The 15,779-nt window shown below is 58.1% G+C and overlaps 1 protein-coding gene across 3 annotated transcripts in view; it reads left to right on the plus strand.

Annotated features, from left to right (window-relative positions):
• SNX8 (sorting nexin 8) overlaps window positions 1-15,779 on the plus strand; it is a 49,944-nt gene that overhangs the window by 21,616 nt on the left and 12,549 nt on the right. For all 3 annotated transcript variants that reach the window (XM_019987514.2, XM_019987515.2, XM_070780324.1), the window contains exons 2-10: window positions 5,136-5,326; window positions 8,252-8,369; window positions 9,344-9,465; window positions 10,599-10,679; window positions 11,486-11,646; window positions 12,256-12,388; window positions 14,239-14,307; window positions 15,066-15,215; window positions 15,444-15,593. In XM_019987514.2, coding sequence (XP_019843073.2) covers window positions 5,136-5,326; window positions 8,252-8,369; window positions 9,344-9,465; window positions 10,599-10,679; window positions 11,486-11,646; window positions 12,256-12,388; window positions 14,239-14,307; window positions 15,066-15,215; window positions 15,444-15,593 — 1,175 coding nt within the window. The remainder of the gene's footprint in view (window positions 1-5,135; window positions 5,327-8,251; window positions 8,370-9,343; window positions 9,466-10,598; window positions 10,680-11,485; window positions 11,647-12,255; window positions 12,389-14,238; window positions 14,308-15,065; window positions 15,216-15,443; window positions 15,594-15,779) is intronic.

The following is a 15,779-nucleotide window of genomic DNA, read 5'->3' on the forward strand; positions in this document are numbered from 1 at the left end:
CCCACCTGCTTTTGTCCTGTATGATTTCTGGTGAGGCGTCAGCTGCTAATCTTAAAAAGAATCCCTCGTATTTGGCAAGTCACATCTAAGTGTGAATCCCTTTGAATTTATCCAAGTTGGAATTTTTTGAGTTCTTGGATATTTAAATCAAATTGAGCCATTATTTATTCAAGCATCTTTTCTAAACCTTCCTCCTTTTGAGATTCTTGTTACGATTATGTTGGTATGCTTGGTGTTATCCCTTGGGTCTCTGAGGAGCTAATAATTTTTCTACATCCTTTTCTCTTTCTGTCCATCAGACTGGAGAAAATTGCAATTGACATGTCTTTCCAATTGCTGATTCTGCCTTCTTTCCACTCAGATCTGCTGTTGAGCTCCTAGTGAATTTTTTATTTCAGTTATTGAACTTTTCAGCTGCAGAGTTTTTATCTGTTTCTCTTCTATATCTGATTTTTAGCATTCTTGTTAGTGCGATGTTGTTCTCATGCTTTTCCTTAGTCCTTTGAACGTATCTAAACTAGCTGGTGGAAGGCCTTCAGGAGCTCCAGCCTCCACACGTGTCCCGGAGCAGCTTCTGCCGACGCTGCGTCCCGCCGCCTCTCCCCGCGTTCGGCCCCACTTTCCTGTTTCTCTGCGTGTCTGAGAAGCTGTTGTTGAAGCCTTACGCTGTAAATAGCGCAGCGTCTCTGGACACTGGTTCTCCTCCTGAGGTGTGGTTGCTGTTTGTTTGACAGCTTTTCTGAGCTCATTCTGTAGCAGTTCTGGTGGGAGTTTCCTGGGGTTGCCGTAAGAAAGGGCCATGAACCGGGTGGCCTGAGACAGCGGGACTGTCTGGTCTCACGGCTCTGGAGGCTGGAAGTTGGAGGTGAGGGTGTTGGCGGGGTCTTCTCCGAACCCCGTTGGGGAGGATCATTCTCTGCCCGTCTGGCTCCCAGGGTGGCCGGCCCGCCGGGGTCCCTGGGACTGCAGCTGCCCTGCCTGTGTCGCCACGTGGCTCCTGGCCGTGTGACCGTGCCTTCGTGTAGCCTCTCCCTCTTACAGGAGCTCCGGTCACACTGGGAGAAGGCCCAGGCTGCTCCACTGTGACCTCATTGTGACTTCACTCATTATTGCGTCAGCAGATGTGCTCCGGATTGTCACAAGCCTGTAGTCACTTTCCAGTGTTCTGAGGAAGCAGATTCTGACGACTTTTACCTCCGTCCTCATTGCTTTTGTAGAGGAGAGGGTTTTTGGAGAGCCCGACTCTGCCTTTCTTGCCGATGTCACCTACATTTTATGGGCTCCCCTGGTGGCTCAGATGGTAAAGAACCTGCCTGCAGTGCAGGAGACCTGGGTCCGATTCCTGGGTCAGGAAGATCCCCTGGAGGAGGGAAGGGCTTCCCACTCCTGTATTCTTGCCTGGAGAATCCCACGGACAGAGGAGCTGGTGGGCCACAGTCCATGGGGTCACAGAGGAGTCGGACACGACTGAGAGGCGCGCGCACACGCTCTGCCTTTCTTGCTGACGTCACCCGCCTCCTATACGTAAAGAGCTTGTAGGGCTACTGTTTACTCCCCAGCGGTTTGCTCCTTTAAAGCGTGCAACACAGTGGTCCTTCGTGTGTGTCCCGCCGAGCCGCCGTCAGCACGGTGGGTTTCAGGGCGTTTCCTCAGCCCGGCCCTACAAGAGCAGCACGCGGCTGCTGTGTCTGCAGGTCTGCCTCCTTTGGTGTTTCATGTAGATGGCGTCATCTCACGCGTGGTCTTTCGTGACTGGCTTCTTTTCACTCGCTGTCTGTCCTGTGTTCACGTCTCATCCGTGTTGCAGCGTGAATCCTCTAACGGCAGGATAATATTCCTATGTGCGTGTGGTGCGCTCAGCCGCCTGGTCGTGTCCGACTCTTTGCGGCCCTGTTATGCTCTGTAGCCCGCCAGGCTCCTCTGTGCGTGTGGATTCTCCAGGCAAGAGTACTGGGGTGGGTTGTTATTTCCTCCTCCTCCGTTGAGTGCATGCGCCACTTCGACTTTCCCATTCAGTTGATGGACATTGGGATTCTTCCTCTTTGGCTCCTATGAACAGTGCCGCTGTGGACACTTGTCTACAGGTCTTCGGGTGGACACACATTTTTGTTTACCCTGAGTGTGTACCTAGGGGTGGGGTTGCAGGGTCACGTAGTAACTCTGTTTCTAACATTCTGAGGAACTGCCAGCCGCTTTTAAAGGCAGCTGCACCATTTACAGACCTAAAGCATGTCAGAGTCAGGCACGACCGAGGCGACTTGGCAGCAGAAGCAGCAGCATGCGTGAGGGGTTTCCACATGCTCACCAACAGTCAGTGTAATCTTTTTAAATTGGAGGTGACATGGGGCATCATCTTACTGTAATGGTTCATGATGCTGAGCCTCTTTTCATGCACTTCCTGGCCATTTGTACATCTTTGGAGAAATGTCTATGCAGACCCTTTGCCAGTTTTTAAATTGGGTTATTTGTGCTTTAACTAAGGTGTAAGAGTTGTTGTTTTGCGTATTCCACATCCAAGGCCTTTATCAGATGTATTATTTGCAGCTATTTTCTCGGATAAAAAGATTCTTCCCATCACCTCTTTAGCTTTATATTTTATTGTTTTCCCGCACATTCTGTGCTCTAGTTGAAGACTTTGCTTTGTTTCAAGGTACTGGTTTTCCCTCCTGGAAACACAGTCAGTATCAGTAAAGAGTCACTCAGCATACGTTCCTTGAGCCCCTGTTGTGTTCCAGACCCCCCGACCCCCTTATGCCCAGATGGCCCTGAGGACAGACCGAGGGAATCCCCGGTCTCCTGGGTCTGCGTCCTGGCTGTGCCTTGGTTACCAGGGCACTTTTGGGGTGATCGCGGCCTGACCCCATCCCCTGGAGGTTGGGTGTTCATGGGTTGTGCCTGGCGGTGGCGGACACTCACAGCTGTTTGCCGTGTGGACGAGTTAATGAGCTCAGGGGCCCTGCCTTGTTCCTCACTGTGTTCCCTCGGGCTGGTGCTTAAGAAATGCTTGTCGGCTCCTTGAGGATTCTTGTGGTCCCCAAGGAGACCTGTAAACACAGTTTTAAGTCCATCAGAGTGCTTTTCCTTGCAGAGGGGCTGGGCTCCTGAGATGACTTGGGAGAACAGGTGCCTTCTACAGCTGTGGTCTCCACGTGCTTCTAACCGTTCCGGCACTGGGGATTCATTGTTGGGGACAGCCTCCCGTATACACACTTCATGTACACGCACTCACGTATACACAGTCATGTGTGCATGTGCACATACTTACTCATACATACACGTATACACACAAGCATATACACACACACACGCCTGTGTTCATATGTGCACATACATGCAGGGATGCACACATAGCCACACATGCAGTGTACTTTTACTCACACACACACTTTACACACAAGTGTACACACTCCTATATTCACGTGTGTGTATCCATGCACTCATGCACACAGTTGTACATGCACGTGCACACATGTACGTGTATACTTATAAATGCACACCCCTTGTATTCACACGTATACACACATGCACTCTTGCACACAGCCATACACATATGTGCACGTGTTCATGTATGTTCAAACACCTGTATACACACATACCCCCCTGCGTATGCACACACTCCTCGTATGCGTATGTGCACCACACGCACTCACGTACACCACTCATGCACATATACCCACTCGTGTACATACACACACTCAGACACCCACATGCACTGCGTGTATTGTGCACGCTCACACATGCATCTGTACACGAGTGTTTTGCTAAGTCGTGTGTGTGTGCTGTCTGTTACATGCGTTATGCTGCCGCTGCTGTGTAGTCTCAGTCGTGTCTGGCTCTGCAATCCCATGGTCTGGAGCCCACCAGGCTCTGTCCACGGGATTCTCCAGGCAAGCATACTGGGCTGGGTATTCCTCCTCTAGGAGATCTTCCTGAGCCAGGGATCGAACCTGCGTCCCCTGCGTTGCAGGCAGATTGTTTACTCCTGAGCCACCAGGGAAGCCCCCATGTGCGTTACAGTGTAATACAAAGAGGAAGAGAGAAAACACACGTGAGTTGCCAACACTGCCTTCCTGTCCCAGGGGATTATTGCGGCCCTGGAATCGGCCCTTCGTGGAGCCCCCTGCCTTAGAGCACACGGTCTTGAGCCTTGGCGTGGAGTTCTGAGGACCGTGGGGTTCCTCCGTACACATCAAGCCCTTGTTCTCTTTCTTAATGTTTAAGGTCAATTCAAGGCCGCTGTATTTTGAATCCTAAAATGCTGAATGATTTCACAGATGGAAATAAGCTGTTCGTTAATTCTGTATGAGAATGTAAACCAGAGTCTTGCGCTGAACAAGCCAGTCCTATGGAGTGGTACAGCCACACTGCAGAAGATTGAGAAGACGGAGAAGCACAGTTTGCTCTGTTATTTACAGCAGTGTTTCTTGGAAAAAGACCTTCCCCCGAGGGAGACCTTAACCTTTACTCTTTTTTAACTGAAAAGAATGTTTTTCTCTAAAGTTCTAAACTCTTTGTACTAAAAACCAGACTGACCTTTTAACAGGGTTTCCTTGTTTGCTTGTTGGCAGCTTGTTAGACGTAAGGCCTCTGATTTGTCTTTGCCTGTCCTGTGAACGACACATGGGCGACTCCTCGTGTCTAAGGAAGGCGGAGTGTTAGGGCTCAGCGCTTCGGTTTGTATGAGCGGGAGCCCAACTCAACAGGCACCTGGCTCAAGCAGCCGTGCCGGTTTTTACACATCAGGGTGACTGGGCTGGCAAGAAGGCAGCGTGCACTGATTGTGGACGTGCCCGCTCATGGAGAAGTAGGCCTGTTTCTTTTCTTTTAACCCTTTACTTGACCCTGGAGGAAAGGAAAAATCTTTTTTGCGTGTAACTTGGAAGCATGCCTTTTCCTCTGCCCAGGTGGGAACTAGACCCGCCCTGTCCTGGATGTGGGGGTGTACGTGCTGATGCACAGCCTGCAGCTTTATGAGGGGAGGACGGGCCCCGAGTGGACGCCCGGCCCGAACGAATGAGCCTGACCTGGGCCGGGACTGGGCTTGGCCGGGTGACGTGGCTGGAGTCCACGTGCTGAGCCAGCAGGTGGGGGTGGCGGGTGGCCTCCGGGCTGAGCTGCTCACCTTCTCTCTGTAGACTCGCCAGTGCCCCCGGTCAGCGAGCCCAGGGCCCCGGACGCCGGTCAGATGCAGGTGCCGCCGGGGAACCCGCTGCTGCTGTCGCTGACTCTGCAGGAGCTGCTGGCCAGGGATGCCGTGCAGGTGGAGCTCGTCCCCGAGAAGAAAGGCCTGTTCCTGAAGCACGTGGAGTATGAGGTGTCCAGCCAGGTACCTGCGGGCCTGGGGGAGGGAGCGGGGGGAAGTGCAGGGAGGACCCCCAGCGCGTGCCCCTGCGTCCTGCTCTGGCTCGCTGCTCCCCCGCCCCAGGCGCCCGCCCGCCCTCACCATCCCCGGGCCCTGGGATCCTGCCTCTCAGGACGCTTAGCTGTCTCTGGAGCCCAGATGAGCTGGCCCTGGGCAGTCCTGCGGTGCTGGGCAGTCCCTGGGGAGAAGACTGTGGACCCCGCGCCGCAGATCAAGTGCGTGGGCGGGACTGGAGTGAGGGGCTCATCCCTAGAGGGTGCTGCGTCCCCGTCAGTGGCGCCCCAAGGTCAGAGCGAGTCGGGTGCCAGGCACCTGGCCCCATGGCCGTGCGCGGGCTGCCCACTGGCGCAAGCAGCGTTGGTCTTTCATCTTTTGCCTGTCCTCAGTTCAGTTAGATGTGTTTTGATAGGAGCTTTTATTCTTTATCCTGGGGATTAAGTCATTGGTGAACTAAGAGCAGGTGTGTGTGTGTGTGTGTTTGTGTGTGTGTGTGTGGTGGGGGGAGCAGGGGGGATCTCGTAGGGTCAGAGTGGCCCCCTCAGCACTGAGAGCCAGCCGGGTTACAGGCTCGGGTCGCAGCCCTGGAGGGCTCAGGCCGAGGGAGCGTCACGATCGTCGTCCAGGCAGAAAGGCACGTGTGTGTGTGGGAGCAAGTTCCCCGTGGCGGACGGCTGTTCCGTGGAAGTTAAGGATCGCAGCATTTTTGCCTCACTGTGTTTTGAAGCCACGATGAGGGGAGCCTGGAACTAAACTTTGCTCTGACACTGGTCAGCGCCGCTCGCTGCTGAGGGAGGCAGCTGAGGTCAGTGAGGGAAGGAGGCCCTCCCTTGTTTAGAGGGCAGCGTTGCTGGCGGGCACCACCGCCCCCTGGCATCTGCGGCGGCAGTGGGGGTGGAGGCCTCGGTGCCTCCCCTGGGGCCGCGTCAGCCGTGGGCCGGGCTCCCGCGTGTGTGACATGCCGCCCTACTAGGACAGCGGCCTTGTCTCCGGCCTTGTTAAACGACCCGTCCCTTAAGTCCGTCGATGGCCTCGTAGTGAGCGTTTTCAGCAGGAGGCCAGTCTGTCCCGGTTACCTCCTGAAATGTGGGCAAAGACATGAGCCTGCTAAGGTTGGGACCTTGGGGCAGGAGGTGGGGGGGCTCGCCAGGCTGTGCCCGCTGCTTGCACACTTGCTGGAGTCAGAGTCAGTGCAGAGGCGGGACGGGGCCCAGCGGAGGCGGGCTCGCAGGTGCGTGGCTCTGCTGTGTATCTTACAGCCTATGGGCTGTCATTCTCGGTCAGTAAGTTGTGTCCAGCTCTTTGCGACCCCGTGGACTGTGGCACGCCAGGCTTCCTTGCCCTTCACTGCCTCCTGGAGGTCACTCAAACTCACGTCCATTGAGTCGGTGATGCCATGCAGCCATCTCATCCTCTGTTGCCCCCTTCTCCTCCCACCTTCAGTCTTTCCCAGCATCAAGGTCTTTTCTAGTCAGTTGGCTCTTCTCATCAGGTGAGCCAAGTATTGGAGCTTCAGCTTCAGCATCAGTTCTTCCGATGAATATTCAGGGTTGATTTCTTTTAGGATTGATGGATTTGATCTCCTTGCAGTTCAAGGGGACTCTCAAAGTCTTCTCCAGCAACACAGTTAAAAAAACATCAGTTCTTCAGCTTTCAGCCTTCATTATGGTCCAACTCTCACATCCATACATGACTGCTGGAAGAACCGTAGCTTTGACTATACTGACTTTTGTTGGTAAAGTGATGTCTTTGCTTTTTAATGTGCTGTCTACGTTGGTCATAGTTTTCCAAGGAGCAAGTGTCTTTAATTTCATGGCTGCAGTCACCATCTGCAGTGATTTTGGAGCCCAAGAAAATAAAATCCATCACCGCTTCACTTTTCCCCTTCTGTTAAGGGTTCCAAAAGTTAAATGTGTTTTTAGGTTCACAGCAGGACTGAGGGGGCAGGGAACAGATTGCCTGTGTTCCCCACCCCCAGTCAGCACCCCCGGCAGATGGAGCGTTGTTACAGCTGGTGAGCCTGCGTGGATGCGTTCTTCTCGCCGCGTCCCCGGCCCCCCGAGAGTCACTCTCGCCGACGTGTGTCCTCAGGGTGTGGTCCGCTGCTGTTGCTTCTCTGCCCCGAAAGCCCCCCATGTCGTCCCTCCACGCTCCACCCGCCCCCCGCCCCGACCCCGGGCACCACTGGTCTCTCTCTGGCTCCACAGCTTTGTCTTCTCCCGAGCGTCCTCTTGTTGGCCTCACACGGCCTGTCACCGTCTCCGACTTCCTCCACTCTCGGTGATGGTAATCCGTGATTACAGGGACGTGTTGGGTGCCTGGGTCTCGTGTGAGCGCTTGCGTTTGGCTCCACAGGGTTACTCTGGTCGGGGTGCTTGTCCTGTGGGGCCGGCAGGATTTTCCCGGGCGGGCTCCTGGTGGACTCTGCTGGCGGTTTCGTCTGAGCCGCAAGCCCCCGTGTCTCGGTCTTGTACTCAGGGTTCGAGCTGCTTTCAGCAGTCGGTCTCCTTCAGGAGGCTGCTTGTGTCAGTGCTGCGGGAGAGCGCATGCTGAAGCCAGGCCTTGAACACCGTCCTCACGTGACACCCACGTGTGGGAGATGCTGCCGTGGGCTTGAAAACTCCTGTAAAGAGGCTTGCATCTGACAGAAGATCCAGAGCAATAGGTTAATTAAGTGCACAGTTAGAGCTGTGCAGCGTTTAAAGGTTCTATCTCCGTCCATCAAGGACGTGTGGGATCCCCCCTTAGGAAAAGGCCTGATGAGAGAACGTAGGGAATTTTATCATGCTGTTTCCCTGTGTCCTGTTTAGTGGCGGGAAGAGCAGGTCAGGGGAAGTGGTGAAGGTGGAGGTGTCTGACGAAAACTCTGAGCTCTGCGCCCTCTTCCCGCAGCGCTTCAAGTCCTGCGTGTACCGCCGCTACAACGACTTCGTGGTCTTCCACGAGACGCTGCTGCACAAGTTCCCGTACCGCATGGTGCCTGCCCTGCCGCCCAAGAGGATGCTGGGAGGTAACTGCTGGGTGTGCGGGGGCCCGGGGGTCGCGGGGCGTGCGGGGACCTTGAAGGCTGGGCCCTGTGCCAAGCCTTTGTGACCGTGTGGCCTTCGCAGGGCCATCCTGACCCAGGTTTCCTCCAGTGATTTAGAATTTGAATCCTTTGTTCGGCCATGCCGCATGGCATGTGGGATCTTAGCTCTCTGACCAGGGATCGAACCGGTGCCCCTGAAGTGGAAACTCGGGGTCTTAACCACTGGATCGCCAGCGAGTTCCCCCAAGTGATACTTAAAATATGGTTTTCATGGAGGAGGAAATGGCAACCCACTCCAGTATTCTTGCCTGGAAAGTTGCATGGACAGAGGAGCCTGGTGGGCTACAGTTCATGGGGTCACAGAGAGTCAGACGTGACTGAGCATGCGTGCACACAATATGTAATATATAATTTATACTGCTGTGTAAAGCAAAGATCTTTCTCAAAATATTATAACTTAAAAAAAAAGACATCGTTTCCATTTGTGGTCGGATTGAAACACCCTCAGTGCGTCATTGCACGCTTTCACTTTTTTCCCTCCCTCAAAGTGAAAACACTCAACGCTAGTGGGGGAGTTTGTGCTTGTGAGAGAGCAGGAAGTGATGTGGACGGAAGAATCAGGTTGAATGAGTGTGAGTTTAGCAGAACCCGCTCTCTCATAGAAACAGCGGAAAGGGGTCGCAGTGGCGTCTGCAAGCCCTGAGGTGAGGGGTCAGACGCTGCTGGCTGAGGCCGCTGGGCTCTGGTTCTCCTCACAGCTAACCTGGCCCAAGTGTGTGCCTGGGGGCAGGGCGTGGGGTCGGGGGTGCCCGCCTTCTCCCACAGCCCGTGGTCTGTGGCCGGTGCCCCCGGCTGGAAGTGAGGCTGGGGGGCCGTCTATGTGGGAGGCGCTGGGCCCTGAGCGCCAGCCTAGGGGGCTGTGCCCGGGCCCACGGTCACCAGTGTCCTTCCGCCAGCCGACAGGGAGTTCATCGAGGCCCGGAGGCGGGCGCTGAAGCGCTTCATCAACTTGGTGGCCCGGCACCCGCCCTTCTCTGAGGACACGATCCTCAAGCTGTTCCTGTCCTTCAGCGGCCCCGTGAGTACCCCGGGGGACCTGGGGGGAACCTGGAGTGCCCTGGCTCTCGTTGTTATGTGGTTTCATTTCGTTCTCTCTGCTTACTCCCCTGGTTTGGCCCCGATGCGTTCTGTTTCCACGGGACAGCCACGAGCAGGGCTGTCTCCCCGGGTCGCGTGGGAGGTGTCGGGTCGCGCCTGTGGGCGGGCCGGGGTGGAGCTGTGGCTTCTCGGCAGGCCCGGGAGGTTTGAAGCTGCTCCGCGGGAGGGGGCTCCGCGGCTGGGGGTTGGCCGGCGGGCCAGCGGCCTCCAATGTGGATGTGTGCGCACTTAGGAAAGGCCAGGGTGGACTCTGTGCTGTCCGCAGAGCTTCGGCTGGACATGTGTCCCGGGCGGCGTGGGCTCTGCGAGCCCGTGACTCTGGGGAGGTGTCAGGGCGGCCGCGTCCCCCTCAAGCTGCCATTGGCCCATCCGGTCCAGCAGGAAGCCGGGCCACAGCCCCGCTCCCAGTGGAGGAGGCGCTGCCTTGGCGGCCCCGTGTGCCAGGCCCAAGTCCTTCTCTGGCACTGGGGGTTCCCTGTGGACCCTCTCCTCATGGGCATGGGTGGAGGGGGCCCCGGGGGGACTTCCTGCGCTGGAGTGGACGGCACGGCCGCAGGCCCAGAGCCGTGGAGGTGGATTCCCCACGCGCCTGACCTCCTGTCTTAGCACACACTCCCCAGAGGCCAGAGGGGCCATTGACCCTAGAGATCCTGCGGCCTCCCCTCTGGGGTGCTTGTCCGTCGGCCCCTTTTGTGGGACCCGTTCCAGACGTTCAGGGCATGCTTGCTGTGATCTCCTGCCCCTGAGTGGGGAGGGTGGGTCTTTTGAACCCTGGGGCTGGACCGGCTTCTGTGGAACAGGTATCTTGATTGCAGACGAGGAAAGTGCTGGGAGGTGGGAGCCATGTGGCTCAGGGGAGCCGGGGAGGTCAGGGGACCCCTCGCCCCTCCACAGACAGGGTGTCCCCCGGACCTCCTTGGCGCCGTGTGCCGCTTCGCTGAAGGAGAGCACTGGGGCAGACGCTGTGCTCTGTCTTCCAGTGACTCGGATGGTCTCCTGCCCACCTCTCTGCGGCCGGCTGAGGGTCAAGGGTTTCTCTCTCCCCACTTGCAGGACGTGCAGAACAAGTTGAAGGAATCTGCTCAGTGTCTGGGAGACGAGTTCATGAACTGCAGGCTGGCGGCTCGGGCCAAGGTACTCACCTGATTCTGATGCTCTTCCCCCAGCGCAGCAGCAGGGCTCACAGTTGGTTTTTCTCTGAGCGCCAGACTGTTCTGGGATGTGTCGCGTGTTTTCCTCACTTAACGCTTGTTCCAGTTGATCTGAAGCACAGCGGGTGCCAGGCCCATTTTACAGACGAGGAAATGGAGGCTGCTGCTGGCCAAGGTCCCGGTGTCTTGGCAGCTGAGCCTGTGTGTGACTCGGCCCCCTCTGGCCGCAGCGCCCGGCTGCGGGCACTCACGGCATGTCCCCAGGCATTCCGTGGCTCAGGTGGGCGTGCACTTGGTCGTCTGCTCTTTGGAAATAAGGCAACTGATGGCTGCACTGGTTTATTTTCAAGTTTAGTTCATCTGATCCTTTTCTCAAAAGGATGAAAGTAGCTATTTGGTAGCTTTTTCGGTGATTGTTTCTTAAGCTACTTTTGCAGACGTTATTCCCTGAACTCTTTGTTTTCCAAGTGCTGTGTAGTTAATGTTAGTTAGTGTTAATGGGTAGTTAATATTAAAGTGGGTGAGAAATCAGTCTTGGGGAACAAATGAGGAAACCCAGAGGCATGCCTGGTGCGTAGTCAGGAAGCGCACTCATGTCGGGCTTGAGGACTGTTCTGTGGACAGGAGGGGAGGTCCAGGTAGGTTCCTGGGCTGGCTGCTAGGTCACCTGGGTCTGGGGTCTGGGCTTGGTCGCCTGCTCGGTGGACGGAGCTGCTGCTTCTCCTGTCAGTCATCTCCTGGATGGCTGTCCCGTCTGGTGACGACCGTCCCTGCCTCCCGCCCCGTCAGGACTTCCTCCCGGCCGACATCCAGACCCAGTTCGCCATGAGCCGCGAGCTCATTCGAAACATCTACAACAGCTTTCACAAGCTCCGTGATCGGGCCGAGCGGATGGTGTCACGGGCCATCGACAACGCCGCAGACCTTCTCATATTCGGGAAGGAGCTGAGGCAGGTGACCCTGGTTGGCTCCGCGGGGTTGCTTTTGTGGGGAGGGGCCTTAGACTTAGGTGGCAGGCTTGGAGGAGCAAGCCCGTTTACTGTGATGACCCTCATTCTGACCCGTGCACCCCAAAGAAGGAAGGAAAGGGCTGCGGAGACAGGGCATCATACTCAGAAGAAAGGAAAAGGCTGGAGAGTGTGGGCAGAGTGTCGGGTCCTGAGCGTAGGCTCCCTCTCCTCTGCCCCACTCCGTTGTCCGGATCAGACCTGAGAAGAGGTTCGTCTGGTCTGGGAGAGGCCGCCGGGGGCTGGTCATGCTCCCACTGCCCTGGAGGAGTGGCCTGGCCTCCAGCCAGTGCTGCCCCCGCGCCTCTCCCCAGAACCCGTGAACCTCCAGCCTGGGTCTCACCTATGTGGTTCAGATCCCACTGGGCAGAGGTCCCACCTTTTTTACAGATGCCCTGGGCGCCTGCTCTTTGAGCAGTGGGGGTCTTGGTTAGGAGATGCGCAGGGCGCCCCGGTGGGGGCATGGTGTTGGGAAGTGGGGTGTCGGGTTGGCTGCTCGCCCGGCTTCCGGGCCTGTGTGTCTCTTCCCCTGAGGGTTTCCTCTTCCCTCAGTGCTCTAGGGTCTGACACGACCCCACTCCCCTCCTGGGCCTCGCTGAACAGTAGCACATGGGGGTCCCTCAAACAGGCGCTGAAAGGCCTGTCCGTGGAGTTCGCGCTGCTGGCTGACAAGGCCGCACAGCAGGTGAGTGGATGTGCCCCCCGAGGCGCCTGTCCCCAGGGACATCCTGTGCCGTGGTGCACGGGGTGTCTCCTCCTGAGGGGGACATCAGGGCTCTGAGTCCCGTGTGAGGGCACCGTGGCTGTCCGGGTGGCTCTGCACGTCCCCATCTGTTCCGGGTGGCTCCTGAGAGAGGTTCACGCCCTTGAGGGCTGCTGTTCTGGGGACACACTGGGTCCTGGCCCCGGAGAGCTGGCTTTGCCGAGACTGTGAGGGGCTGCCCTGACCTTGAAGCTGTAACCTTGCACTTGCCAGGGCGCCCAGAGTGCACAGGCAGCTCCTGTGTTGCTGTCCTGGCAGGTGGCATTCGGCCACTTGGTAACTCATCAGAGAACCGGGCTCCCAGCACCCCAGAGGCCCTACCCAGGTCTCACCCTGGACGCTAGTTAACTTCAGGAAGCGCTTCTGTCCTGCGGGCAGTGTTTCTTGCATAACAGAACTCCGCAGAGAATCGTGTCGCTGGGGATTCATTTGCAGTCAGAGGGAAAAGAGAGGTGCATCTGGGTGCTCTTAGGCTGTAAAACTGTTACATGAGTTTCGGGATGAGTGTGCTTCCTGGCTCTTGGGAAAATGGGCTTTAGGCCGCTGGTGGGTGGTTTAAATGCACTGAAACGCTGTCCGTGTGGAGGCCTTGCTGCCCGGCAGCAGCCCGAAGCTCCCTAGTAGTGAGTCAGCGACGGGCAGATCCGGGGCTTTTCCAGCTCCAGGTGGGCGCTCTGCAGCCCGCACGGCTCTGAGTGTTGGAGCCGGAATCTAACTGTGTTCCTGGTGTGGAAAGTCCTGGGTTTTCTTTCTCCGCGGTCGCCCTGCCCGTGGGTTCCCTTCAGAAGCTGAGTGCTGGGCGATGTCCGCGTCTCCTGGAGTTGGCGCTGGGCTGGCCCATCTCTGGGTGTGAGGGGGAACCGAGAACGTGGCGTCAGAGGGCTGGCTGGGTGTAGACGGGGCACGCTCCCGCAGCCTGCTCTGCGCCGGCCCGAGTCTCAGCAGGGACCTCACACAGCACTGGTCCCCAGGTCTTTCTCTCCACGATAAGAAATGAGAGGGCTGGACCAGCTTCTACCCTCTACTGAGAGGTCAGTCAGTATGAACGAAGCTGGGGCCCAGGCCTTGGCCCACAGCCCCTCTTGGACAGGTTACCGGGGGGCACACGGAGCAGGTGGGAGCACTGACCCCGACGTTGCCGGGGTCTCTGATCCAGAAGTGGATGCGGCTTCTGCCCTGAGGGGCGGGGCGTGTGGCCTCCGGTGGGGCGAGGTTTGTAGTTTGCCTCTGAGGCTCTCGGATCCCTCTCACATGCCGTCACGTCTGCAGGCATCCTGAGCGCTCCTCAGTGCCTTCGGTGGTTTCTGTGTTGGGGTAAAATTAACGTAGCTTTAACCGAACCCAAGTGGACAGGTGGCCCGTCAGGACTGTCACCTTCTGGGCCAGGGTTCCATTTCCCGCTTGCTGTGCAAGTGGAGACCTTGGAGGGCTCGTTCTCGATTCCGTTTTCATATGTCCCGGTTTTATTCTCCCCAGACCAGCTGGGAGACCTGATAACTGTGTCCCAGCCAGACAGGTGAGACTCAAGGTGACATTTCTTCCGCAGCGACAGCTTTTTTTAAAGGCACGTGTGCTGGTGGTTTAGGGTCTTGCAAAGCATCGGGACCAGAGCCGGGACTTGGCAGTGAATGCTGTGTGTAGGAGCCACCTCCGCCACACACCCGGGAGGAGCCTCCCTTCTCCCGTGCCCCTGCCGGTCAGGAGCGCGGGGTGCCCGTGTGGCCAAGCTGTGTGCTCGGGCAGTGTTGGCCCACCTGACCCGTGTTTTCCAGGGCAAACAGGAGGAGAACGATGTGGTGGAGAAGCTGAACCTCTTCCTGGACTTGTTGCAGTCCTACAAAGTGAGTCTCGCGGCTGCTTGCTCGGGCACAGAGCCTTGAAAACATGCTGTGACCTTTCAGGGGCGTGGCTGGGGGGGATGGGACAAGAGCCTGAGGCCAGGGCTGTGGAGGGTGGACGGGCCTCCTGCAGGCTCCCTGGAGGGTGTGGCCCCGGCAGGCTAACCCTATGTGTGTGAGTGTGACTGTCGTCTCCGTAAACACGCGAGGGTCTGCCGCAGCGCAGAGGGATGCCAGCTCTTTTAGCCGGTGGAGGTTGCAGGAAGTCAGATCTCAGCTCGGGGCTGGGGCGGCTTGCTGACCTTCGGTGGCAGGGTAACTCCCTGTGAAGCCTTGGTGCTGAGCTCAGGGAGCTGCCCCGGCCCTGGTGGGGAAGGTTCTAGAAGGGAATCCTGGGGTGGCCGCTGAGTGGCCTCTGCAGCTGCAGCCTGTGATTCTGCGGCTCCTGTGCCCACAAGGCCTCTGACTAGGTTATCCTGGGGCCCCGGGGAGATGCCGGGGCGTCTTCCTTCTGGAGCCTGTCTGGTCTTGCTGCTGGAGGCACGCCGGCTCTCTAGGGAAGGTCAGTTCACGGTGTGTGGTCCGGAGCTGGCCAGGCACTCACGTGTCCCCGCGGGGCCCTGGTGGTGCTGATTTGCACCGTGAGCCCCTCGCCGCTCCAGCCGTTCCTCCCGCAACCACCGAGCGTGCAGAGCGGGGTGCGGGTTGGCTGTCCAAGAGGAGAGGCCCCCGCTGGAGCCCTGCCCGCCCCCCGCCCCCAGGACCTGTGCGAGCGGCACGAGAAGGGCGTGCTGCACAAGCACCAGCGGGCGCTGCACAAGTACAGCCTGATGAAGCGGCAGATGGTGAGCGCCGCCGTGCAGAGCCGCGAGCCCGAGTCCGTGGAGCAGCTGGAGTCCCGTATCGTGGAGGTGCGTCTCCAAGGCGTGGGGGTGGGCTGGCGGGGGCCGCTGCACCCTGCCGGCCGGGCCTGCCATCCTCCCCGCCGTCCCGTGGGGGCTCCGTGAGCTGCCGGACCCTGGCGCCCGTGCACCAGTGACAGGGGCGCTGTGACCCGGAGGCAGGGCTCGGGCCGGCCAGGATGGGGGCCCTCTCCCGGGCGTGCCGGGCCAGGCGCCAGGCGGCTCTCTGCTCTGCAGCAGGAGAACGTGATCCAGACCATGGAGCTCCGCAGTCACTTCTCGCTGTACTGCCTGCACCAGGAGACGCAGCTGGTGCACGTGTACCTGCCGCTCACCTCCCACATCCTCGGGGCCTTCGTCAACTCCCAGATCCAAGGGCACAAGGAGGTGGGTCCCCCACAGCCGCCCGTCCGGGCCGGTGGGCGCCCGCCTTCCTGAAGCGGCAGCCCAGCTGACCTTGACGAGTGACCTGGGCGGGCGGGCGGGCAGGGCACCGGGACTTGACACCGCTCTTGCCGGGCTCTCTGGTCTCCTGGTAGCCGGGGAGACCCGTGAGGCTGTCCTCGAAGTTGC

The sequence above is a fragment of the Bos indicus genome, chromosome 25, assembly GCF_029378745.1.
Source record: "Bos indicus isolate NIAB-ARS_2022 breed Sahiwal x Tharparkar chromosome 25, NIAB-ARS_B.indTharparkar_mat_pri_1.0, whole genome shotgun sequence".
Taxonomy (NCBI): domain Eukaryota; kingdom Metazoa; phylum Chordata; class Mammalia; order Artiodactyla; family Bovidae; genus Bos; species Bos indicus.